The sequence below is a fragment of the Nicotiana tomentosiformis genome, chromosome 2 (assembly GCF_000390325.3).
Source record: "Nicotiana tomentosiformis chromosome 2, ASM39032v3, whole genome shotgun sequence".
Classification (NCBI taxonomy): domain Eukaryota; kingdom Viridiplantae; phylum Streptophyta; class Magnoliopsida; order Solanales; family Solanaceae; genus Nicotiana; species Nicotiana tomentosiformis.
In genome coordinates, this window is record NC_090813.1 from 107,689,229 (window position 1) to 107,715,657 (window position 26,429).

Sequence of the window (26,429 nt, forward strand, 5' to 3'; positions counted from 1 at the left end):
CATTTTTCGCATAAACATTTTCCGAAAAATTTTACGGACTGTGCATGCAAGTTGAGTAATGATAAATAGTGCTTTTCGAGGTCTTAGAATACAGAATTAATTATTAAATTTAAAGATGATATTTTGGGTCATCACATAATTATGGATCAACAATTACCGGAAAAAGAAAATTTTTACCCTTTTTAGACGACTCAAATTCTCCTACTATATAAAGATGAAGTTTTTTTTGATCTAAAACTTTTTAACATGCAATTCAAAGCAATAAAAATTTACTTTTGTCTTCTAGCTACTATTAAAGGCATTACTCAATTGTTCTTTTCTTCATTCTCGACGAGGCTTGAATCGAGTGTCCAATCGAGGACGAGTTTCACTACTCAATCTAAAACTAGGCTTGTTCATAATGTTGCGATTGGTTTGATCGTTTATTTCGTCTTCATTTCATTTATTTATTATTCTTAATTATTCGTGTTGAATTAAATCACATATCCTTTAAACCGCATACAAATTTAATTGTTATCCATTTTGGGGTAAACAATATGAGGAGTACATGGTAACAATATTAGAATATTATTAATTATTATTATTACTCCCTCCGTTCACTTTTACTTGTCAAGTATTCCATAAATAAATTTTTATTTTTACTTATTTTTCACATATCAAGAGAAAAATAATTTATTTTTTCTGTTTTGCCCGTGTCATTAATTACTCATTCCAAATCATTTTTCACATTCATTAAGAATATACACCAATTAATATGGGTATCATAGTAAATCATGCACTCTATTTATTATTTTTTAAAAGATGTGCAAAGTCAATAGTAGACAAGTAAAAGCGAACGGAGAAAGTATCTTTTAGCTGATTAATGATCTAGTATATAGAAGTTAAACGCAAATAAATCAAATTTAAATTACACAGACTGTGACAGTAAGGACTATACTATCCGTGTATTTAGACTAGTTATAACATATTGCTAGATTTATAAGTGGCAAGTAGGTTAGCAATTAGTGTTTGTATTGTTATGACCTACCATTATCGTTTAAGTGATTCGAAAGAATACAGTATATATGTGTACTGGTAAAATCGGAAATAAAGTTATCCCCAATTTTTCAATAATGAAATAGGAAACGACGTGGTTCATCGCAGGCTTGGGTAAAGTCGAGGCTCCCTAGATCAGAGCTCAGGGACAAATGACGCACCAAAATTCGGACATGACCAAACACGAGAAGAATCGAGCTCGAGCAAAATAAAGAATCGAGGCTAAAGGGAAGACGATTAGAGAGAACGAACGGGGGCCAAAATATCCGCCATCAACTGGATATTACGGCACAAATCTCGACCGATATCAACTTCGGATCATAATTTACAAGAAGAGAAGGATTTTTACCTTATTTAGATTTGTACTAGGATTGAAACTCTCCAACTATATAAAGAGGAGAACCTTTTCATTTTTCAACCACTATTAGCATGCATATCAAAACATTAAAGTTTTTTTTTTTTGTCTTCTAGCTATTGTTCAAAGTATTCTTCAGCTACTTATTTATTTAGTTGCAACTGAGTCCGTCTCGAGGGCTCGATCGAAACCAGTTTTAGCGTTCGACTTAAATCCATGCTTAATTGTTCCATCACATTTGATTTGATCGTTTTGTTTCTCTTTAATTTATTTATTTGTTGTTATTAGATTATTCGTATTAAATTAAATTACGTATCCTTTAAATCGCGTACAAATTTAATTGTTACTAGTTTTAAGAACAACAATACGGAGGCCACAACGTAAGATAAGCTGAAGTGCTCAACTAAACACGTGAAGATCCACATATCCATTAATCAAATTAAAGGTGTAATTCCTTTTGGATCAAATGATGCTCCCCCAGAAGTTTAACACACATTCCAAAACTAATCTTAGTGAACCAGCATTTGACAGCAAAATAATGGGAGCGTAGATTTGTAAGCGCTCATTATCATTAAACGCAACACTCAAACCCAGGAAAAAAGTAGAAAGTTACAAAAGCTAGCGTAGAAACTTTGCAATTACTTGCAAGCAAACTACTTCCTACTCTCTTTTTTTCGACTCCACCTTTTCTTCCTTTCTTTTTATCTTTTTTGTCCAAAAATTCTATGAGGCTAGGGTTTATCTTATTGCGGTACCCAGAAAAAGAATGATTTTCGGAACCCTAAGAAATCCTTTGAGAAGGACAATAAAAGACTCATTTGTCTTCTGACTATTTCTAGGTTGGACCCACCAATGAGAATGCTGCTTCTACGGATTGAACAACGTCGTATTTTTCTCCTCCTACCTTCTATATACTCTTGTCAACAGAAAAAAAGTCGGTTGAGAAAATAAAATATTAATTACTCGTAAGTTAAGTAAACCGGCCAACGTCCAACGTCTAACGTCGGCATGATAGAACACGTTGTTTTGCCGTTAATTCCGCCTCTAGCATGTAGCATGTCATTGCAATTAATTTGTGTATCATAACATGAGGAATCTACAATAAATAATATAGATCAAATAGACATGTTTAAATATCAATACTCATTATCACCATCATGTGGATTAAATGATTGACATTTCAAGAAAGATATACTATGAGATAATCATGTAGTACTAATTTGAACATTGAACAGTTCAAGAAGATTCGCTGCAGATATCCGATCTTCGAGACATTTACAAAAATTAAGATAAACCACTTCTCGTCCATCACATGGACAGAGTGCACCCTCTACATACAAAAAAGAAAATTTAAAAGTATTTTGATCATACAAAAAAATATTGGGGAACTCAACATTTCTAAATGTTGAGTAAAAAAATCATCTGGACAAGGGTACGTTCACACTGGTCTATCGTTCTCTTTGACGGTCGTTAAACGATAGCCGAAAAACCCACTTGGAGAATGACTTCTTCTTTGAACTTGTTGTGTTAGACTGTTGATAAGTTTGGTGAGTTGGATTATTGGTACTGATAGCAGTGGACTCCACAAAAGCCTTCATACGTCGCATGGCAAGGTTTAGTGTATCCTTGGACATGTTAGCAAAACATGCACGAAACCAACCTGGTTCATTACAATGGCATGATGATCCAGGTGAAATGTTTAGGCCAACATCGTACACTATTTTCTTCCATAAGTCAATTTCAGCTTCAAATGTGTTGGAGCTTAGTAAGTGCCTCATGTCAACCCAACAAAATAAACCAGCATTGCTTTCGAGGCAGTTAATACCGGCATTTTGAAGACCTCGTACAAGCATTGCATGTCGTTTCTTTAGCCTCTTTTGATTTTCAGAGATGTACTTTTTCGTGAATTTTTTGTCGGAGAGCATGGCTGATAGAAGGTACTGAGTCTGGGAAGATACTAAACCGAAACTGGACATCTTTGTTGCAGCTGAGACAACCATCTCGTCGTTGGAGTAAATTGCACCAACTCTAAAACCGGGAAGGCCAAGATCTTTCGAAAGACTGTAAACAATGTGAACTCGTTCCCAAACTTCGGTTTTCATGTAGTTCTTTTCACTTAGAACTTCCATGACACTGACGAAGCTAGGCGAGTTAAAAACAGTCCCCGAATAGATCTCGTCACTAATGAGATGGATGCCTTTTGCGTCAATGAAAGTAAGAAGCAGCTCAAGCTCGTTTCGGCTTAGTGTTGTACCCAATGGGTTTGATGGGTTGGTCACTAGAACACCTTTCACTCTAAGGTTGCGCCTTTTGGCTTCTAGATAAGCTTCTTCAAGAGCGGATTCTGTAATTCTGAAGCCATTTGAACTTGTGCACTGTATTGGCACAATCTCAGCTCCTGTTCTCCATTTGAGGTCTCTGTCGAATCTGCATTAATTACGCAATGCAAAAGAACCATCAGTAAAGTACAAATATATATAGGCATTAACGGAGGGAGTAGCTAGTAGTTATTTTGTAGGACTATAGTAATAATTGATGGAACGTACCCAGGGTAGTATGGGGTAGGAAGGAGAAAAGCGTCGCCTTGGTCAGCTAGGCAAAACATGAGAGTTTCATTTGCGGAAGTTGCACCGGCAGTAAGAACGAGCTTGTTTGAATCAAAGCTTACTTTGTTTCCTCTGATTTCTGACATGAATTTAGTCATTGCCTGCATTATAATATAAAGACGACAACGTGAGATAATGATGTCAAACATACGTATATATACTTCACGGCTACTCTACATGATTGAGAATAATTAATCACATGTTATTAGTGAAGTAGATACGTACATTCTTGAAAGCTGGAAGGCCATGGTAATCTTGAAACAGAGCAAGCTCTCTGAATATTGACTCTCCGTTTCTCTTAAACCCAGCTGCGTCTGGGTTTTGTGCTAGCCATGATTCTAATAAATCGAAAGAGAGCTGCACAAGAAAACACACTGTCAGAAGAAAGAATGTGACTGCCGACAATCAGAGATGGGAATTTGTAAGAACAGAACAGAAATGAGTTTGTGTTTTTTAATAACCTGATTCTCTGCAAGACCCATCTGGATTATTCCTTTAGGATTGTGAACTTCATCGTATGGGTTTTTTTCATACTCCTGCCATCCTAGGAAATATGAAGAATCTTGTCCGTGAGAGTTGCACGTGGCTTTCTCTGACAGCAGCTTCATCTTTTGTGGTGTTAGTTTCTGGGTATATTTTGCGAAATAAATATAGCCACAAATTAAAGCTTGACTGAAATATGCCAGCAAGAAGCGAATTAATTAGGAAGAGTTGGACGTAACAAGTAATCACTTGGAAAAAGTTTTGAGAGATTGACGAAATTTTGAAAAAAGAGTTTGATTTGGAAAGAATGAAGGGGAGATTGTAGTTTAGATAGAATGAGAATATGAGATGGAGATGTTGTTGCTATTTGCTGGCATTTCCATGGCTATATATAGGAGTTTTGCCAATGCAAGAAACAACACGTCAGCCAATTTCCCCATAATGCTTTTGACTCTTAAGCTCTTAAATTCCTTTTTAAACAATATTAATTCTTTTAAGTCTATGTCTAATTTGACGCGTTTTAGCACCGTTGAATTTGTGTTTAATGTATAGTAATTTAAGGACATTTATAGTTCCGTGCTCTCTAAGCTCATTAAAAGAAAGCGTCACTTACTTGGGATTTTAGAGTAGCACTATTGTCCCTAACTCTCCATCTAAAAGTCATTCACAAAATCTTTGAAAACTGTGCACACATCAGTACTGGTAAACCTACCAATTGCAACTTCTCTAGATTAATTTTATGTTTATTCTGCATTGATAATATTTCAAGGGGAAAATATACTTACGAGTAATGGAGAAGTCGAATGCATATACCAACAAGAAAATCTAAAAGACAACAATGGGTAGAAGTAGAAATAAGCCCATCTAAAATTTGGACCGACGGTGACCGTGCCCTGGTCCATTTGCCCCCTGCGACTGGCCCATCTCTTACTGTGTGTCGGCCACTTATCTCGCCGTCCCCGGTCTCCCCTCACAGGTGGGGCTACAAAACCCAAAACTCATTTTCTTATTTCTAAATCGTTTTACTACGTAACATTAAAAGAGTTCAGTATAAAGTTAAAATTCTCACTTAATTCTTTTATTATAAAGCTTTACGTGTCCCAGTTCAGAAGAAATTAAAATCTCTTAATAAAGTGTTCTTCAACATCAGTAGTAATTTTCTAATTTCAAGCAAGATAGCACGTGACATTCAAGAGTTAAAGTCAACCTCAGCCGTACATCAACTAGTTGCCTACACTGAAATGCGCTGTCCAGGTAAAGAAAAGAACTCTTACGCTAGTCATAGCACAGCTGTATGCACAAGTTCAATTTGGTTTGCACAAATCGAGCATTCACACGGTTTAATGCGTTTAGACCCAAATTGACATCCAATTTTCACATTTTTGTAAATGGCTCAATTATACTTTACTCTATTGGATTGATAAAATTCAAAATTCAACTCGTTTACGTTTAGTAAATTGCATATTGCAAATTAATTAGAAAAAACTGAAATTGCCGTGGTTCCTAACAACCAGAAAGTTGGTATATAAAACAGTGGGATGGTAGAGTTCTTTTTGGGGTATTTTCCGAATATGATATGTACGTATAAGTGTCCCAACAAAATCTTTGTTTTGCAAAGGCAAAAACATAATAATGTCAAGAAACGATAATAAAAAGTTTACTAAGTTGGGAAAGTGTGACAATAAGTACTGCATGATCAATTGAAATTCTGTACTTACGTATAGAGTTTCAACCACTAAAGCTCAGAAATTTATTGCATAGTAAATAAATGAATTCCGTCACTAGTATTAACCAACAGTTTGTTTCAAACTTACTTGATGAAGTGGATATGCAAATATTAGGAGAAGGGATAATAGAAGATGAAGTTTCAACCACTAAAGATCAGAAATTTATTGCAAAGGGGTAAACAAGCTAATTCCGCCGGTAGTATTAGCCAACTGATTTAGCTAAAAGGAATGTCCTAGTCAATATTTGGTATTTGCGTCAAAATCACATGGCCAGGGCGGTTAGAAGGGTCTGGTCGTAAAGTTCAGTTCAAAGTGATCCTAAAAAAGAAAGGTTCTCTGTAATCTTTTTGATTGCCCTGGTTATTTCGCGTAACAAATAGAAGTGAATAGCAAAGGGACTCAGAATTTATATCTTAATATAGTAAGTAGGAGTAATAAATATTGTTTAGTCTTACATAGAGGTAGGATAGCAGGGTTGGTAATAGTGGTGTGCTACCGAAAGGGCGCTCCCAGATTTGGATCTCTTTTTGTCTCCTTATTACAAGTTTGAAAAATCTAAAAAAGTGAAAGACAACAACTCATAATCCTTGCTGTAGCAATGTCCGGTTTTTACTTTATATTTCTTAGTTTTGGTGTAAAGGACCATTAGACTATGGGAAAACTGATTTCTGCTTCAAGTCGATATCTTGACAAAATTAGAGGGAACAAACACTAGTGACAGAGATTCTATCATATCGATTTTTGACAAAACAATGTTGGTGATTAACTCATAATACGGTTCTCAACTACTTTTTCTATTTAGAAGCTACACTTTCAAATGACGACCTAGGCATTTTAGATTATCCGGAAAAGCGGAAAAGAAGAAATTTATTTACAAAAATGTGACATTGCCCGAATTAATAAAGAAGTTTATCTGTTTTAAGGGAGAAAAATATATAAAAAAGATTCAAATCCTTGCCGTGTAGAAGAAGTAAGGTTGTAATCTTATCGGTGCGGAAACAGGTAGAATTTGTAACATGTCCTCTAAAGTTTGTTCTAATCAAATAATTATCACCATGGATGCATTAAGTCAACGGAAGGCTTTGACCAAAAGCATATGACTCCCAGATAATTAATTAGGCAATGAGTCGACATAATTGATGAGTTTAATTTCGATATATTTTACATTATTAGGTAACATGAAAGAAAATTACAAGTAATCATTCATAAAGTTAAACTAAGATTGATGCCTTGAAATATAAGTCAAGTTACATGTAATTAAAAATTATTGACACTATATAAGTTAATTCTTAATGAATTTAATTCTGAGTTAATTGGCTTAATTAGACGCTTATGAACATAAAGGACGGATACGCTTGTAACGTGCTCCAGTTCTGCCCAACACTGAGGCAGACTTGATCCTAGAAATGGTGGTCTCGACTGATTGACTTAACCTCTGGATAAGCTTAATTAAGGGACAAGAAATGACATGATCCCCAGCTCTAAAAATGGCGTAGATTCTGTTTCCTAGGATTGACTGCAGTTGTCCCGTTATGGCTACAAACTCGGTAATATATCTATCGTTGAAACAGCGCATCGTGTCGAAATTTGTCGTCGTTTGTATTGATTCTGATGAAATAGCTTCATGTGTAATGAGCTAGCTCACATGCGTCATGGTTCTAAGACTTGATACATATTTGTGAGTTGGAATTAATTCTTACTGGTCTACTGGTCTAGACCATAATGAACGAGTCTTCACTTTTTGTATATGTATATGTATATGTTTCAAGTGTATTTCAAAGTTGAAATAAGCTGTCCAAGAGCACAAATTGCTCTTGTCTGCATGCTAGGCTTAATTTACTGTTAACATTAACGATTTCATGCATTTTTCACTGTGATAATTTGGCAATGAAACAATATAACCTGTTGGCCCAAGAAAGAAAATAGTTTTGAAGATTGACAAAGGACTCAGATATGAACCAGGTCCATCACTGGCAGACATAGACACCGGCAGAGTCAAAGCACACTACTAGAAATCCGGTAAAAACCGACCAGCGTTGGTCGGTAATGGCCAAAATCGACCAAAACGCGACCATTTACATGTGGACGGTATTTTTGTGGTCGAAAAGGCATACCGACCAAAGTTGGTCGGAAATTACTGACCAACTTTGGTCGGTCAATTAAATAAAAAAAAATTGCAAAAAAAACCGACCAAAGTTGGTCGGTATTTTAATTATGTAATAAAAAGATTCACCATCTGAGAATCGAACCGGGGTCTGTACTGTGGCAGAATACTATTCTACCACTAAACCATTGATACATTTTATTTTAAGACTGTCTTTTATTTGATTTATACTCTTTAATTGTATTTTCGCACGAAAATAATCGACCAAAGTTGGTCGGTTTTATTAAAAAGTAAAATTACCGATCAAAGTTGGTCGGTTTTTTTAAATAACCGGCCGAATTAACCGACCAATTTTGGTCGGTTTTTTTAATATTAATTTTTATTTATTTTAATTGAAAAACCGACCAAAGTTGGTCGGTTTCTTGAAACATAAATTTCGCGGGACATAAAAATAGTTTCCCGCATTTTTGCCCTAAAGAAAACCGACCAAAGTTGGTCGGTTTCGTAAAAAAAATAAATTTTTTTTTTGAAAAACCGACCAACTTTGGTAGGTTTTTTGACCGACCAAAGTTGGTCGGTCGACCTTGGTCGGTTTTTGTCAAATTTCTAGTAGTGGCACGTGAGGTGCACATGCAGGAGATAAACGTATTCTGGTAGAATGAGATATCTCCTGATCGAAAAGATTACAAAAATGATAAGGAGAAGGACTCCTTATTCAGTAAGAACGGTATCTAAGATAAGGAAGGATTTAGGAGTTGAGTTTAACTAGAACTCTTCCATCAAGGAAGAGTAGCATTAGGATTCTAGTTAATTCTCTATCTACTAACTCCTATATATTGCAGAATGTTCTTATTGTACAGTGACGTACAAAAGCAGAAGTTAAGCAAGAATTGAGACCGAAATAGCGAGGCAATTTTGCAAGCAGTTCGAGTGATATTTGAGTGTGTGAATCTGACGCTACTTGAACCAGCTAGAAGAACTAGTTCCAACTGTTGTCTTTTAGTCTAGTTATTTATAGTAGGTGATTTTAACTTGTACCTTTTCAGCTTTATCTAGAAGCATCTGTAATAGGTACATTGTGTTTCAAGTTAGAGTTAACTTGAAGTTTGTCGCAAATAGCTAGAGGCTAGTTTGCTACAAAGGGTTAGAGGTAATCCTAGGTTTACAAAAGAGTTTTTGTAAATGCTGTTTTGGCTCACTAATTTAGTAAAGAGTTTTGGAAAAATCCTACTGGAAAGTAGGTCGCAGTTTTTTTACCTTTTGAGCCAGGTGTTTTCCACGTAAAAATCTTTACGTTCTTTATTTTCTGTATTTATTATTCCGCAACAGTAGTAGTTAGAATACATAGAAGAATCAGGTCCTTTTATAATCTGTGCACGCGAAAAATTGGACACCACACAAATCACCCTCTCCTCCCCCCTCCCCCGCTCTTGTGTGGTATTGACGTATAAAACATCAATTGGTATCAGAGCAGGTTATCCTTGAAAAGGCTAACACATTAGGAGAAAATCAAGATGAGTGCATCACCTGGAAACTCGGAAGGGCAATCCACTGCTAGGCCCTCACTCTTCAATGGCTAGTACTACTCCTGGTGCAAAAATAGAATGAGAGACCACATCATAGGAGAAGACTATGAGCTATGGGATATTTTCACAGATGGTCCATTGGCTACCATGAAGATAAATGCCGAAGGAGAAGAGATGCCAAAAATAAGAGCTGACTACACTGCTGACGACTTGATAAAATGGGAGAAGAATGCTAAAGCCAAGAAATGGCTTGTTTGTGGAATCCGTCCAGATGAGTACAGTAGAATTCAAAGTTGTACTACTACTAAGAAAATTTGGGACACTTTGCAAGTGGCTCATGAAGGAACACCTCAGGTAAAGAGGTCCAAAGGAACGTTACTATATTCTCAATATGAGAATTTTACTATGAAGGAAGGAGAAACCATCCAAGAGATGTATACAAGGTTCACTATGCTAATAAATGAACTTAAGTCTCTTGGAAGGGTTATTCTTGAAGAAGACAAAGTTGAGAAGATTTTGACAAGTGTTCAGCCAGTCTCATAGGAGAGCAAAATCACTGTTATTCAGGAATCAAAAAGCATTGCCACACTTAGGTTGGATGAGCTAATTGGAAATCTCACTACTTATGAACTTAGAAGGCAAACCATGAAGATGGATGTACCCAAGAAGAAAAGGAGTCTGGCACTCAAAATCACTGAAGGTGCTGATCTGGAGGAAGATGCAATGGCTATGATCATCAAGGATTTCAAGAAATACCTTATGAGAGGAAAATGTTCTTCAAGAGGTGGAAATTACAACAAAGCAAGGGTTCCTGAAAAAACGACCAATGAGGGTTGCTACAAGTGTGAGAAATTGAATGGAAGAAGGAAATATCTAAACGAAGGAACATGAAGAAGGAACATGTTCATCCCAAGAAAAACAAAAGATCAACAAAGGCTATGGTTGCTTCTTGGGGAGAAAGTTCAGATGAGGAATCAGATGATGAAGATGGAGATGAACAAGCACTTATGGCAATTGGAGAATCAGATGAGGAATCTGAGGTAAGTATAATTCATCTCAAAGACAAGATTAAGTTTTTGTCTAAAGAAAAACTCTTTGAATTATTGCTAGAGTTCATTGATGAATCTGAGGTAATAAATAAAGAAAAAGAACAGTTGTCTAAGGATTGTGTGATTTTAAAAGCAAAGTGTAAGAACCTGGAACTCAGAGTTAGTGAGACTGTGAGTAAAAATACTGCTCTGAAGAATTAGGTTCATACATTTGAAACAAATGTTCTTGAGTTAAAATCTGAAAATCTAAAATTGAAACTAGGAACCAGTAAGAAGACAGTTGATTGAACACAACTCATGCTAGAAGAAAATGTAGGCAAACTGAAAGATGAGTTGTATAGGAGGATCTAGGCAAGGTCAAGCATGAATTATACAGAACCAGTAAATGGAACAGGTCCTCCGATGCTTTGTCATGGCTACAGGAACATCACAGTAGCAATAGAAGAGGACTTGGCTTTGGGAATCAGCTACCTAAGTGGGATCCTAAAAGAAAGTACCTCACTCTTTCTGAGAACAAGATTTATACTCACTGTGGTAAGACTGGTCACTATAAAAGTGAATGTAACGCAAAAGAAAGGGCCAGTCAAAAGAGCAAAATTTTTGTTTAAGGGAAGAATTGGTTACCAAGTTGGGCTAAAAAGAATTTAATTCATCCTTTTGCTTATAGAAAGGGACCCAAACTACTTTGGGTTCCTAAGACTAACCCTGATTACCTTTTACAGGTCCAAGTGAAGGGGAGCAACCAAATATGGTACATGGATAGTGGCTGCTCAAAGCACATGACAAGAAGCAAGAACCAGTTCTTTTCACTTGAGGACCTCAAAGGAGGTAATGTCTCCTTTGAAAATAGGAAGAAAGGTGAGATCATTAGGGTTGGTAAGGTAGGTAAGACTGACTCTCACTCGATTGAGAATGTCTATTTGATAGACGACCTAAAATACAGTCTAATTAGTGTATCACAACTGTGTGATAGAGGTAACTTGGTAGCATTCACCTCTACTAAATGCTCTGTGATTAATCTTACCACTGACAAGATTGTTTTGCAGGGAAAAAGAGTGAACAATATATATATTGTAGATCTATCCACATTGTCAGAAAATAAACTCACTTGCTTAAGTTTATTAGACAATGATCCCCTCCTTTGGCACAAGAGACTTGGACACGCAAGTTTAAGTCAACTCAACAAATTAGTCTCTAAGGACCTGGTGATAGGGCTGGCTAACATCAAGTTCGAGGAAGACAAAGTTTGTGAGGCTTGTGCAAGGGGAAAACAGGTAAGACCCTCCTTTAAATGCAAGGAAGTGGTAAGTACCACCAGAACGATGGAACTGGTTCATATAGATCGCTGTGGTTCAATGAGAACATTAAGTAGATGTGGTAAAAGATACGTGATGGTGCTTGTTGATGATTACTTTAGGTTTACTTGGACATTATTTTTAACATCTAAATATGAAGCATTTTACATGTTCACTTCTTTTGTTAGAAAAACTCAGAAACAACTAGGTAATCAACTTGCATCAATTAGGTCTGATCATGGCACTGAATTTGAAAATACTAAATTTGCTGAATTTTGTGATGAGCATGGCATAATTCATAATTTTTCTGCTCCTAGGACTCCACAGCAAAATAGAGTAGTTGAAAGAAATAATAGGACACTTGAAGATATGGTTAGGACTATGCTTCTTTCTAGTAAACTGCCTCATAGCTTCTCGGCAGAAGCTATAAATACTGCATGCTATATCACAAATAGGTGCATGACTAGACCTCTTGTAGAGAAGACTCCCTATGAGTTGCTTAAAGGGAGAAAACCAAATATATCCCATCTTAGGGCATTTGGATGCAAGTATTTTGTGCACAACAATGGTAAAGACTCCCTAGGCAAGTTTGATCCCAGAAGTGATGAGGAAGTATTCTTGGGATATTCCTCACATAGTAAAGCATATAAGGTATATAACAAAAGAACTATATATGTTGAAGAAAGTGTTCATGTGATTTTTGATGAAACTAACATTCTTTCTGAGAGACAGGAATATGATGGTGAAGCAATTGGGCTGGTAAGAAACTTAAATGAAACCACAGCCCAGATTGAAGCTGCACTGGAAGAAAGAACAGGTGATGGAACAGGTCTTTCTACCCAGGGCAACCTGACAGGGGGAATAGAACAAAGAGGAAATGATTCTCAAACCTCAAGGGAACCTGTCCATGAACCTATTCCACAGCAACAAAGCATTGAAGGAACATCAAGGGGAAACCAGTTGGTTGTGAAACCTTATAAGTATCAAAGTTCTCATCCCATTGAGAACATAATTACTGATCCAACCTCTGGAATCAAAACCAGATCTTCATTAAAGAATCTTTGTGCTTTTGATGCTTTCTTATCTCTTATTGAACCTAAAAATATTGTTGAGGCTTTGCAGGATACAGACAGGGTAAATTCAATGCAAGATGAACTCAACCAATTTGAAAGGAGTCAAGTTTGGCATCTGGTGCCAAGACCCTTGGACAGATCAGTAATTGGCACAAAATAGGTCTTCAGAAACAAACTTAATGAAGATGGAACTGTTACAAGGAACAAGGCAAGATTGGTGGTTCAAGGATATAGCCAAGAGGAGGGCATATACTACGATGAAACCTTTGCTCCAGTTGCAAGGTTGGAAGCAATAAGACTCCTCATAGCCTTTGCTGCTTACATGGAATTCACCCTTCACCAGATGGATCTTAAGAGTGCCTTCCTAAATGGCTATCTAAAGGAAGAAGTGTTTGTCAAGCAACCTCTGGGGTTTGAAAGTAAGGAGATTCCTGATCATGTATACAAATTTGACAAAGCACTTTATGGGCTCAAGCAGGCGCCAAGAGCATGGTATGAAAGATTATCAAAATTTTTGCTTGTGCATGACTATAAGAGAGGTAAAATTGACAATACTTTGTTCTTGAAAGAAAAAGGTAAAGATCTCTTGGTAGTTCAGATATATGTTGATGATATAAGCTTTGGAGCAACTACTAATAAGTTAAGTAAAGATTTTGCTAAACTAATGGAGAGTGAATTTGAAATGAGCATTATGGGTGAGCTTAATTTCTTTTTAGGCTTACAAATTAAACAAAATTCAAATGGAACTATGATCCATCAGTAGAAGTATGTAAAAGAGTTGCTTAAAAGGTTTAAAATGGAAGATTCCAAAGAAATTGACACTCTTATTGCAACAACTACAAAGTTGGATATGGATGAACCTGGTTCATCTGTCGATCAGAAGTTGTATAGGGGAATGATTGGCTCATTGTTGTATCTCAATGCTAGTAGACCTCACATTGTTTTCAGTGTAGGCCTTTGTGCAAGATTTCAGGCAAATCCGTAAGGAGTCAAAGAATTTTGAGATATCTAAAAGGCACCATTGATCTTTGTCTTTGGTATCCAAAAGGTAGTAATTTTAATCTTGTGGGATATGCTGATGCTGACTATGCAAGTTTTCTAGTGGACAGAAAGAGCACCTCAGGTATGGCACACTTTCTTGGCTCATGCCTTGTGTCTTGGGCCACTAAAAAGCAGAATTTTGTGGCCTTATCTACTGCTGAGGCCGAGTATGTGGCTGCAGCCTCATGTTGTGCTCAACTATTTTAGATTAAACAGTAATTGAGGGATTTTGCAATCGATGTTGGATGTATCCCTATCTTTTATGATAACACTAGTGCTATTAGTATGACAAAGAACCACGTTCATCATAGAAGAACAAAGCACATAGATGTTAGACATCACTTTTTAAAGGACAATTATGAGAAGAGATTGATCACTATAGAGTTTTGTGCTACTGATAAACAGATTGCTGACATCTTTACAAAAGCACTAAGTAGAGAGCACTTTGAAAGGAACATGTTAGAATTAGGGATGATTAAGATCACCTAAGTGAACCAATTTAGATTGTACATAAAAAAATAAATTTGGTTAGAAAATCTGAAAGCTGTGTAAATAACCAGATTAATTGTTGCTCAGTCTCATACTGTAAATAGTATACTCCTATGCCATGTTTTAATATGAATCACTGGTCTCTAATGAAATTTTCTCTATTTTTGCAAATTGAGACATGGATGAGAGGATTCTACGTGAAGAACCTGGTTCATCAGTGTTGGTTTATCTAAAAAAATGAGGTATGTGTTCTACACTCTGCACATTTTGAAATACTAGTATTTAAATCATGAGCAGAACTCTACCATAGTCCAAAATCTTCCAAAGCCTATCCAATAAAGATTTGAACCAGTTCTGTTTCAACTAAAGAATCCTCACCGAATTAAAACACCTAGATTCTAGAGGAGCTGTAACTGTCAATCCAAACTGAAAATTGCAGAGTGATTAAACTTCTAATTGACCACAAAAAGCTGCCATTGTGTATTAATTACACTTCTCTTTTTAATCCCTCATATTCAACTCTGCAAATTCTTCATTATTTTTGAAAAAAAAAAAAAAAACAGTCGAAACCCTTTCTTTCTTCCTTGCCTTCGAATTCAATCCAAGCCTTTTCCTTCATCACAAAACCATAACCAAAATGTCTAACCCCTGGAATAACCTTGGTACTCCTCCACACCCTACTCATTCCTCTTCCTCTACAAACCCTCAACCTAGTTCTACCCCCAAACCAAGAAAAAGGAGAGTAAAAATGCTTGCTAGAAAAACAGTGGCCAGCAGTGCTTTATCTCAAAAATTAAATGCCCAGCTTCAAGCAAGCCAAGCCCAAAACTCACAAAATTCGAGTGATTCCTTTAAATCAGCGACTGAGGGGGAAGAAACTAGGTCTTCCGATTCTGAACATGTAACTTCCGTCCCAAAACCTTCATCTGAGATTATTTCTGAGATTGCTAAAAATTTAGAAATCAGGTTCATCCTGGTTGGGTCTGTGATAGATGTGAAAATGCCTGAGACAAGAAGGAGAGGTGGTAAAAATAAAATTGAAAAAGAAAAAGAGAGAGAGGGAGTACGGAGTGAAGAGAGGGGAAAAGGGAAAGAAGTGGTTGATTCTTCACCCACCTTTAAATCTATTAGAATGGTTAATTGTGGAGCTGAGCCAGAGATGGAGGGAGAAGGTGGCAGAACACACAGGAGGAAGTGGATCAGGAGAAGCCGCGGAAGGGCTAGTAAATCTTGGAAAGCAAGCAGACGAACCTGGTTTATCTGTTGAGGAAACACTGGCTGATCTCTTGAAAAAATTAAGTGACAGTTACCAACCCAAGAAGAAAGGAACTACTAAAGCTACAACCTCTGGGACAGCAATAGCCAACAAGAAGCGGAAAACTGCTCCTTCTGAGACCTCTGATATTTCTCTTCCAAGAGGAAGAACTACAAGGAGCAAGCTAAAGCAGAGTGAGAAGGAGTTGCAGAGAGCTTTAGAGGAGAGTAAGAAGAAAAGAGTGGATAAAGGGAAAGAAAAGGTGGTTGAGCATGTTGAGGCTGTTGAGTTGGATGAGATGGACCTGGTCCATCAAAGTGAAAAAGTGGCAGAGGTAGAGGTTCAGACTCCTAAGCCAAAGAAAGCCAAGACTTCCTCAAAAAAGTCTTCATCTGTTTCTAAGTCTGTTGAACCTTCTATCTCGGCTAAGCGACCCAGGTATGCAGTGAAAGCCAAGCAAGTGAAAATTACTAAAGAAGATGATTGGAGTGGTGAAGAGGATGATGGTTCTGATGGTGAGAAGGACAAGCTGACAAAGTTTGGTAAAAGAACATTTCTGAAGGGGAGATTGTTGAAGGACTTAGAAGAAGAAGGAATGATTTTTCTGCTAGAGAAGCTAGAGATACAGGGGTGGAAGGACATGGTCCTTCAGTTGGATGGGACACTGGCTAGTAATGAGATTGTGGAATGATTGGCCAATGCTGAGGTCAAGGAAGACAGAGTCACCAGCCTAGTGAAAGGGGTCCAAATCTCTTTTGATTCTAAAGAACTGGGTGAAATCCTTGGCATACCCTCTGAAGGCTATGATGACTATACTAGGCAGAAATGGCCCAGTCTGGATTCTCTTCCAACTGCCCTGGCTATCACACGGAAATTTTGTGATAATGAATAAGAGAGTGAGCCCAAGCCAGTCTATAAGAGTGAAATGAAGCCACCCCACAAGGTGATCTTTAAATTCATCAACAAGTGTGTGTTGCCAAGGCAGGAAATGAGGCATATTGCAAATTACATGGACTTTGGTCTTGATGGAGTGTATGGACAGTGGGAGGCTGATAAACTGGCCTAGATTCATCATTCAGCTTTTGGACAGAGTTGTAAATGGCTCCAAAGCCCATGCCATTCCTTATGGTTTTATCCTCACTTCTGTTCTTGCTCATTATAAGGTGCCATTGAAGAAGGAGGAGATGGCCACAAGCAAAGACCATTTTGGGATCAATACTCTTCTTGCTTGTGATTATGAGATCTATGTCGTCCCCAATGAACCTGGTTCATCGAAAAGGACACCTGTAAACAGCAAGGTCAGAGCCCTAGTGCAGGAGAATGGTGCAAAGGATGCTGAGATAGCAAGGCTGAAGACTCGTTTGGCTGAGGTTGAATCTGAGAGGGATGTTCTCAGAGTTGAGCTTACAAAGGAAAGTGAGAAGAATGAGGGAATTCTTCACGATATGTTGAATCTTCTCCAAGCTAAAACCCAAGCCCCCAGTTCTTCCAAGCCTTAGTTGCCTAGCCGGCCTAGAAATTCAGTGACCCAGATTCGGAACTTTTTCTTTTTGTTGCTCATGCTTTAAATGTTTTGTTTTATTTTGTGGATTGTGGAAGAACCGTACTTTTTATCAATGAAACTTGTCGCTCTTGTTCTTATCCACTGTCTGTATTTCTTTGATAGTATGAATTATTAGTTTATTACTGATGATTGATCCATGAATGCATTTGCAGTTGCCTCAGTGGCCATGAGTAATTTTTAATTTGGGACTCACACTTCTTTTTGTAACTTTTTGATGATACCAAAAGGAGGAAAATGTGCTCTGAACAAGTATTATGTATAACCTAAACAACCCTGGTTCTTTATGATAAGTGCTTAATACTCTAATATATGTCAATGTTAGATTAAGTTGAAACAGGCCTAAGCTTATGGACGCACAAAGTTTGTCATCATCAAAAGGGGGAATTTGTTGGCCCAAGAAAGAGAATAGTTTTGAAGATTGACAAAGGAACTCAGATATGAATCAGGTCCATCACTGACAGACATAGACACCGGCAGAGTCAAAGCATGTGAGGTGCACATGCAGAAAATAAGCATATTCTGGTAGAATGAGATATCTCCTGATCAAAAAAATTACAAAAACGATAAGGAGAAGGACTCCTTATTCAGTAAGAACAGTATCTAAGATAAGGAAGGATTTAGAAGTTGAGTTTAACTAGAACTCTTCCACCAAGGAAGAGTAGCATTAGGATTCTAGTTAATTCTCTATCTACTAACTCCTATATATTGCAGAATGTTCTTATTGTACAATGACGCACAAAAACAGAAGTTAAGCAAGAATTGAACGCAAAATAGCGAGGCAATTTTTCAAGCAGTTCGAGTGATATTTGAGTGTACGAATCTGATGCTACTTGAACCAGCTAGAAGAACCAGTTCCAACTGTTGTCTTTTAGTCTAGTTATTTATAGTAAGTGATTTTAACTTGTACCTTTTCAGCTTTATCTAGAAGCGTCTGTAATAGGTACGTTATGTTTCAAGTTAGAGTTAACTTGAAGTTTGTTGCAAATAGCTAGAGGCTAGTTTGCTACAAAGGGTTAGAGGTAATCCTAGGTTTACAAAAGAGTTTTTGTAAATGCTATTTTGGCTCACTGATTTAGTAAAGAGTTTTGGAAAAATCCTACTGGGAAGTAGGTCGTGATTTTTTCATCTTTTGAGCCAGGTATTTTTCACGTAAAAATCTATGTATTTTTTATTTTCTGTACTTATTATTCCGCAACAATAGTAGTTGGAACACATAGAAGAACCAGGTCATTCTATAATTTGTGCACGTAAAAAATTGGACACCACACAAATCACCCCTCTCGTGTGGTATTGACGTATAAAATATCATAACCTGCTTCAGAATAGCTTAATCTTTCAGTGTAGTAGTGCTAAAAATTGTTTTGTTTGATGAGAGGATATTGGTGAGTGAAAGTGAAAGAAGGGGAGCATGAAATGATTGAGAGAGGAAACATGTGGTTTGTTGCAAAGGAAGGGTGATTAGGGCATGTGAAAGCCCTGTTTAAGTGCCCCCACAGAAGTCTAAGAAGTAAGAATATGTACATAAGAATTGGGGGTCCATTGGAAGCCTAAAATGTAACTATCCCTAGGCCAATAGGCTGCTCTTTGTGACAACTAACATGACAAATCACATTTATATTAGGTCCACTCCTCCCATTCCTAGCGGACTTCCTAGGAGACATTACCCATACATGGACCATTTGCTTCCTGCCTTCAGTAACGTAGGACCCCTACCCCACCACCACCCGCGGGGGGGGAGGGGGCGCTATTCTCTGTCAAACTAATATTTGTGACATACCTATATCAGAGTCAACGACTGATGCAGCTAATTAGTACAAAAATAATTGTGTTTTACATAGTAAAAGAAAGATATATTGACAATATAATTTTTTTTTAACACTGATCAATATATTTTAATATATATTGTAACAAGTCATTTGCCATATTTTCATATATGGGTAAAAGATTTGTAGGACCATGACATTTATGTCGTTATAAAAGCTTCCCATTAAGGGTAAAATAAATAAAATGAAGAGTTTAAAGTTGAATTATTTTCAAATTTAGAAATGTGTCATTTATTTTGGAACAGACTAAAAAGGAAAGTAGCTCATTTAATTTGAACTAATTTTACTTATTATATATGAAATGAATCGCATAACAAAATATTGCCACTCTGCTACATAGTCAAAGTCAAAGAGTCCACTTTAATCAAGGATATCTTCAGTAACACAAATTGATTCGTAGTTAGCATAATAGCATGCACTGACCTGCAAATCAGTCGTGCAAGTAATGTTATTTCTTCGTCTCACAGTTCCACGTTTGACTAGGTCAACCTAATATTTAGGATCGATCACCACTACTTTGTGGTTCAGTTATACTATCCGATATGATCCTTGATAATTTTGTTGAGAAGTGTAGGAAAATGATTGTGCCATTCCTTAATAACATATTGACCGATACTGCTGCAAGTTACGTGTAGACGATAATTTACTTATTAGAGCTTACTCAGTCAGAAAATTTGAAATTATGCTGTTCCTTCTATAGTAAAATCACTGATCAACTCTTAGGTTTTCGCTAATATGATCAACAAATGTTATCTATAAATGTTGACATGCAAATAGTTTTTATTTGGAGGTTGCGGAACCATATTAATTTATTGATTATCGTTCAAATATAATTCCAAAATTCTACCTATTATCTGAGTGTCTAAGAATTTGGATCATAAACATGTATCTGATAATCGAACAGTAATTGGATAAAAATTGTCATTGGTGTTTCTTAGTAATAGCTTATTTGATATTTCATTGGCTACTTGTATGTATCTATGAAAACAGTGGCTATTTCAGTTCAAGCTGTGAATCTAAATATAGCAAAGAAAACTGAGCAAATTATACTTTGTCTATGTAAAATAATAAATAAATAAATAAAAAAAAAAGAAGCAAAAATCTGTAGCGATCACAACTGTAATTAAGCTGGTTTATGGATCTCCATCGCAAAAGATGGGGAATTAAAGGCCCATTCTTGACTTGAGTGCTACAATAACATTGCATATTTGCTTCCTGATCATATCTATGATACAAATGTGATATAAAATTCACACGCACGAAAGAAGTTTGAACATGCATATTACAATATAAAACTCAAGTAGTTCAAAGTTCATCACAGCGTAAAATGTAGTTTATTATTTGTTAGATTTTCCCATGATTAATATTTTATTGAGAGAACGATGGGTCCATTAAGACATATGGAGAGGTATGGGAAGCCATAATCTGAAAACGACCTTTATTTGGCATCTTCCTACAGTGAAGAGCGGGGGAAATTAAAATATCAAGAATCTAGCTTTTAGTTACTTCACTGGACCAAATTGAATTATGTGCATATCTTAATCGTTATGCATATATTCCTTGTTTGACAGTCGACTCGATTTCAAGAGAAATTTTGCTCTACTCTAAATATTCTATTAGTGGCGCTTGGGGAGAACATGTTCACTTCATCTTTAGTTACGCAATTCCTCAAATTGTTGCCGTGCCACATTTTCATTTCTTTGGAGACTATAGAACTTGGTCGTGCTTAGATTAGGCACGCAGCTTTGACAATTTTGGTACTTAAAGAATAAATATATAGACGCGATTTAGACAGAATGGAACACAAATGATCTTAATTTTACCTCTATATTCCATACAAACTTGGACTATATAATGCTTCACAATTTATTTCCGTATAACATTAGATAAGTTCATGCTATATGAGTCTTCTCTGCATAATCCTTGACCCCACTAGCTAGCCGAAGTTGACGCAGCTTGATTTTTAACGACAGTGACTCAAGTCATCACTCTATCTAAGACGTTAGATCGACAACCATTACGATGTTATCCTTCGTACTAAATGATAATCCATATCTACAATGTAAGTTTGTTCAAATAGAGGTTAACTAGCATTTAAAATATTATTTTTATACAATCAGGTCACCTATAAGATAATTATAGCTAATTTATCCGTAAAAAAGAATGACTCGCAACATAAAAAGTAAGATAAATTATGTAATACAACAAATTCAAACACATTGATAATATATTTATTTTTATATTGTCAATGTATATAACCTAAATCCAATCTATTAAGAATGTTTTAAGTAGTTGATATTTATGATAGCAGGACCCATGACGAGTCTTAGTCCTACAATGTTTCTTTCATGCACGCTTTTTTCTCCTTCCATTTTATTTTACTTTATTATGAAGTTTAAGATGATAGTTTGAACAACTCGCTATTTAAGCAGTGAGAAAAATATTGTAGTGCTAGTTGAAAGTTGTGAATGCTGTTTAAAATTATATTGCTCGTATAATGGTATCAGACAACTTAAAATGCTTCAAAATAAAAGGAACATCTTATAAAGTAGAACGGACTGAATAACATTTTCACATATATAGCAAATAAATCACATATTCACATCTTAATCAGTTGTCATCGTCAAGCATGGAGGTGTAGCAAATAAACTCAGACAACAACGGATTTAAGCTTGCGGATAAAATTTCTAAATAATACTGGCTTAGCTGCATTGCGAAGCAGTAGTCCCAGCCCAGCTATACACCATTGGCATTTGGCCCCTTTGCTTAATTCCAGAATCCACACTGCTCAGTAAGGAGAATTATATCGATCGGGACTATTCCAGCTGAGCCTGAAAGCGATGAGTTTTTTGTTGGAATTCACTTCAATGCTGTGTTTGTCTTTGTTTATGTCAACACCTTGCCGTATTAATTCTACTTCCTACCCATCTCATACTCCGACATTCGAGCTTGACTTCCTTCCTTCCTTCATTGCTAAATAACCTTATGGACCATTTTGAAGAGTACGTTAGTCTTAATTTGTTTTAACAATTTGACAAATTGGTATGTTACAACTTGCGTGTGACTTCTCCGAATAGAGACAATATATAATAATCAGTATCTAATTCGATAACACTTTTGTTTTTGGTTCTTCTTCCCAATTGCCTATAGATTCGGAATGAAGAAGTTTACTTGTTACAAGTTGCAACTTCACCAAAAACCCTCTCCCATAAAGATTTATTTCCCCTTATTCACGAGCCTGCCTCTGCCCAAGACTATACAAAAATGTTTTAAAATGTGTGTATAGACTGCCGATTGTGGTTGGAAATTTAAGGTTATAAGGTTAAAAGTTTGGTAAGTAAAATATCAGAGGACACTCCAAATTGATGGAAAAACAGAGGAAAATATAAAAATCTTTGTAGCACGGGCCCATAGGACCAAACGCAATGCAATGATTAGAAAATCTAGTAAACCATGTGTCCAGAGGTGCCGCATCAGAGGAGGGCACGGTGCTGATTTGCTGTTCTCACTGGGTGGGCTACCACTGTTGGAAATGTCCATTGGGCTACATGCTGAGCTAGCCATTAATTTGACAACTAAACTTTCCTTGTAGGATTAGAACAAAAATGGCCCAATTGTAAGATACAAGGCCCAGAACCTGTCTAACAAATGGTTCGATACCCATGTTCATATGCCTCCTTAGTAACTTGAAATAGCCATGTAAGTCAAGATGCTTCAGAACCAGCTCCTCTGCAGTGTGACCATATGTAATTAATTGGTTCCCACAAGTTGTAATTACTTCGAGCTTTGTAATGGCAGCATTAATTTGAAAGTTTGGAGGTGTAGCTGAATATATAAAAATTTATCATTGGATTCCTTTGTATAAGGCAGCCACTGTGCTAAAACTTGGGGGTGTCTCTTCGATTGAGAACTCGCAATGTTGGTAGCATTATTTGGATCCCTCTGTGGGTAGCATTATGTTCCGAATTAGAGAAAAAAGAATTTAGCCTAATATCCATGTCAATTGACAATTAATCCATCTTCTCTGAAATTCTTCGAGGGGATTGGAGCAAAAAGACGTATTTGCCTAAGAATTTTTATTTAAAATAAAAAGAAAAGAAATTGTTAAGTTTAGAGTGGTGGTACATTTAGATTCTTCATAAAATTTATGTCACAATTTTTTGTTTTCATTACATTAGGGGGAGGAGTAAGGAGTAATGGGAATTGAACCCATAGATTCCCATCAATATCAGTGAATTTCAAAAACCTAGCAGTGTAAGGAAGCAGAAGCCTGATATTTTAAGTTCAGGCGGCACATCCCTCGAAAATAATGAACCTAATGGCATCTCCAACCCTCCCCCTTTCCATAATGCAGCCCTTTTTTTTTGCCAAAATGTAACTCCAATACTTTCCCATTTTTACCCCAAAGTGGGGATAAATAGTGTTACTCCAAATTTAGAGTGGCACTATTCATCTTCTCCATTACTATTCATCCTTAATTTTTTTATTTATTTATTATTATTATTATTATTATTATTATTATTATTATTATTTAACTCTTTTAATCTATCTATTTATATATATCTAATTATATTTATGTAATATCTTTATAATATTAACTTATATCTTAACTTTGGTGTTTAATTTTGATAAATTAATTTTTGTGCATTTATTATTTTTATGTAAAATTGTAAGTTAATTTTATTATAAGTTATAATTGTACAAAAAAAATATATAATCATCTCAAAAAATGAATGGTGCAATATAAAATATTAGATGTTGCTAAAATTGAAAAGTGAAAATTGAAAATCACCGATTTGAGCAATTTTTAGCTCGACACAAAAAAATATTAAGGACAAAGATGCTCATTTTGCACTTTGTAATGTATTAATAGATCATTTATGGGAGCATACTAGAGGTGGAAGTTGAATATTTATGTAATATTTAATCCGAATTTTAGCATAATGTAATATGTATTTAATTATCTTGTATCTCAATGATTTCACTTTTATTTGAATTATCCATTAATATATATAATCTATAATATTTGCTTACATATTATATTATTTAAAAATTTATGATATAAAATAATTTTTTATTAAATTATATGTGATGAATATGTAAAAAAGAAAAAAAGATAGAATTTCTTTAATAGAAATAAGAAAATAAAATTTAAATAAAAATAATAATATAATATTGAAGAGAGAAGAATATAAAATAGAATATTCTTTTTTGAAGTAAAAAATGGAGTAATGATTGGAGTAACTTTACTCCATTTTGGAGGAGAAAATGGAGGCAAGGGTTGGAGATGGCCTAAGACCAATAACTTCATTGCTCATGTAGATAATGATGTCAAATTTTCATGTGTCGCCCAATGTTGCATCACCCATTCAATTTGTACCGACTTTTTAAAAATGGTCTTTTATTTTTTTGATAACTTCAGATACATACACTTTTCTCTTTCTTTTTTTACTGTTATTTTCTTCTTCTTTGTGCTTAGAGTTTTTTCTTCTTCTTAGTTACAAAATGGGCTTGTTAAATTTGTTGTTATTTTGATAATTTGATGATTTAGATTTGTTCTTCATAATATTTGAAAGTCATGTTTCAAATTTGAGCTCATTTGGAGTAGATTTAGGCATTTAATCGTGTATTGAATTGTTGAAATTCGAAAAATAAGTTTATGTTTCAGAACTTAAGATTCGAAATCAGAAGTTGCATTCAATAGATTGAACTACTTAAGATTCGAATTTTTGAAGTTGTATTTGAAAGATAGAAAAAATTCAAATTTGATTTCTGAAGTTGCATTGAAGAGATTGAACTACTGCATATTTAAATTTTTGAAGTTGCATTTGAAAGATATAAGAACTTCATATTTGATTTCTAAAGTTGCATTTAAGAGATTGAACTACTTCAGGTTCAAGCGGATATACTTTGTAAAATTTTGTGTAACGCACGTAAAATTCGGGACCTCAACCAAATATACCAACAAGTCCTAAAACATCATACGAACTTAGTCGAACCCTCAAATTACCTCAAACAATGCTAAAATCACAAATCACACATAGATTCAAGCCTAATAAACTTTGAAACTTTTTATTTCTACAAACAACGTCGAAACCTATCAAATCACGTCCGATTGACCTCAAATTTTGCACACAAGTAATAAATGATATAACGGACCTATTAAAATTTTCATAATCGGATTTCGACTCCGATATCAAAAAGTCAACCCCCGGGTCAAACATCCCAAAAATTCAACTTTCGACATTTCAAGTTTAATTTCTCTACGGACCTCGAAATAATTTTTCCGACACGCTCCTAAGTCCAAAATCACCATACATAACCATCATAATCATTAAAATTCAAATCCGAGGTAGTTTATATATAGGTCCATATCCGGTCATAAAAATACATGAAAATTAAAAATCACCGATTTGAGCAATTTTTAGCTCGACACAAAAAAATTAAGGACAAAGATGCTCATTTTACACTTTGTAATGCATTAATAGATCATTTATGGGAGCATACTAGAGGTGAAAGTTGAATATTTATGTAATATTTAATCCGAATTTTAGCATAATATAATATGTATTTAATTATCTTGTATCTCAATGATTTCACTTTTATTTGAATTATCCATTAATATATATAATCTATAATATTTGCTTACATATTATATTATTTAAAAATTTATGGTATAAAATAATTTTATATTAAATTATATGTGATTAATATGTAGAAAAGATAGAATTTCTTTAATAGAAATAAGAAAATAAAATTTAAATAAAAATAATAATATAATATTAAAGAGAGAGAAGAATATAAAATAGAATATTCTTTTTTGGAGTAAAAAATAGAGTAATGATTGGAGTAACTTTACTCCATTTTGGAGGAGAAAATGGAGGCAGGGGTTGGAGATGACCTAAGACCAATAGCTTCATTGCTCATGTAGATTATGATGTCAAATTTTCATGTGTCGCCCAGTGTTGCATCACCCATTCAATTTGTACCGACTTTTTAAAAAT

General features: G+C 35.4%; 2 protein-coding genes across 2 annotated transcripts; one reads left to right on the forward strand and one right to left on the reverse strand.

Moving 5' to 3' along the window:
- Positions 1-2,587: 2,587 nt before the first annotated feature.
- Positions 2,588-4,823, reverse strand: LOC104120077 (1-aminocyclopropane-1-carboxylate synthase 3). The gene is made up of 4 exons (XM_009631766.4): positions 4,458-4,823; positions 4,222-4,353; positions 3,937-4,097; positions 2,588-3,817 (listed from the first exon to the last, which is right to left on the reverse strand). Exons 1-4 carry the CDS (start codon positions 4,602-4,604, stop codon positions 2,839-2,841), a joined length of 1,419 nt encoding a protein of 472 aa, XP_009630061.1. The 5' UTR covers positions 4,605-4,823; the 3' UTR covers positions 2,588-2,838.
- Positions 4,824-15,420: 10,597 nt separating this feature from the next.
- On the forward strand, positions 15,421-16,729 carry LOC138905357 (uncharacterized). Its single transcript, XM_070193867.1, has 2 exons — positions 15,421-15,808; positions 15,915-16,729. Exons 1-2 carry the CDS (start codon positions 15,421-15,423, stop codon positions 16,727-16,729), a joined length of 1,203 nt encoding a protein of 400 aa, XP_070049968.1.
- Positions 16,730-26,429: the final 9,700 nt, after the last annotated feature.

What these genes read in the sequence shown, in the direction of transcription:
- LOC104120077 (XM_009631766.4), bottom strand. Translation starts at nt 4,604, where the DNA reads ATGAAGCTGCTGTCAGAGAAAGCCACGTGCAACTCTCACGGACAAGAT. An exon ending in GCCTTCCAGCTTTCAAGAAT is followed by an intron (nt 4,098 to 4,221) that starts GTACGTATCTAC and finishes ATTATAATGCAG; the next exon opens with GCAATGACTAAATTCATGTC. An exon ending in CCTACCCCATACTACCCTGG is followed by an intron (nt 3,818 to 3,936) that starts GTACGTTCCATC and finishes TAATTAATGCAG; the next exon opens with ATTCGACAGAGACCTCAAAT.
- LOC138905357 (XM_070193867.1), top strand. Translation starts at nt 15,421, where the DNA reads ATGTCTAACCCCTGGAATAACCTTGGTACTCCTCCACACCCTACTCAT. An exon ending in TGAGACAAGAAGGAGAGGTG is followed by an intron (nt 15,809 to 15,914) that starts GTAAAAATAAAA and finishes TAAATCTATTAG; the next exon opens with AATGGTTAATTGTGGAGCTG.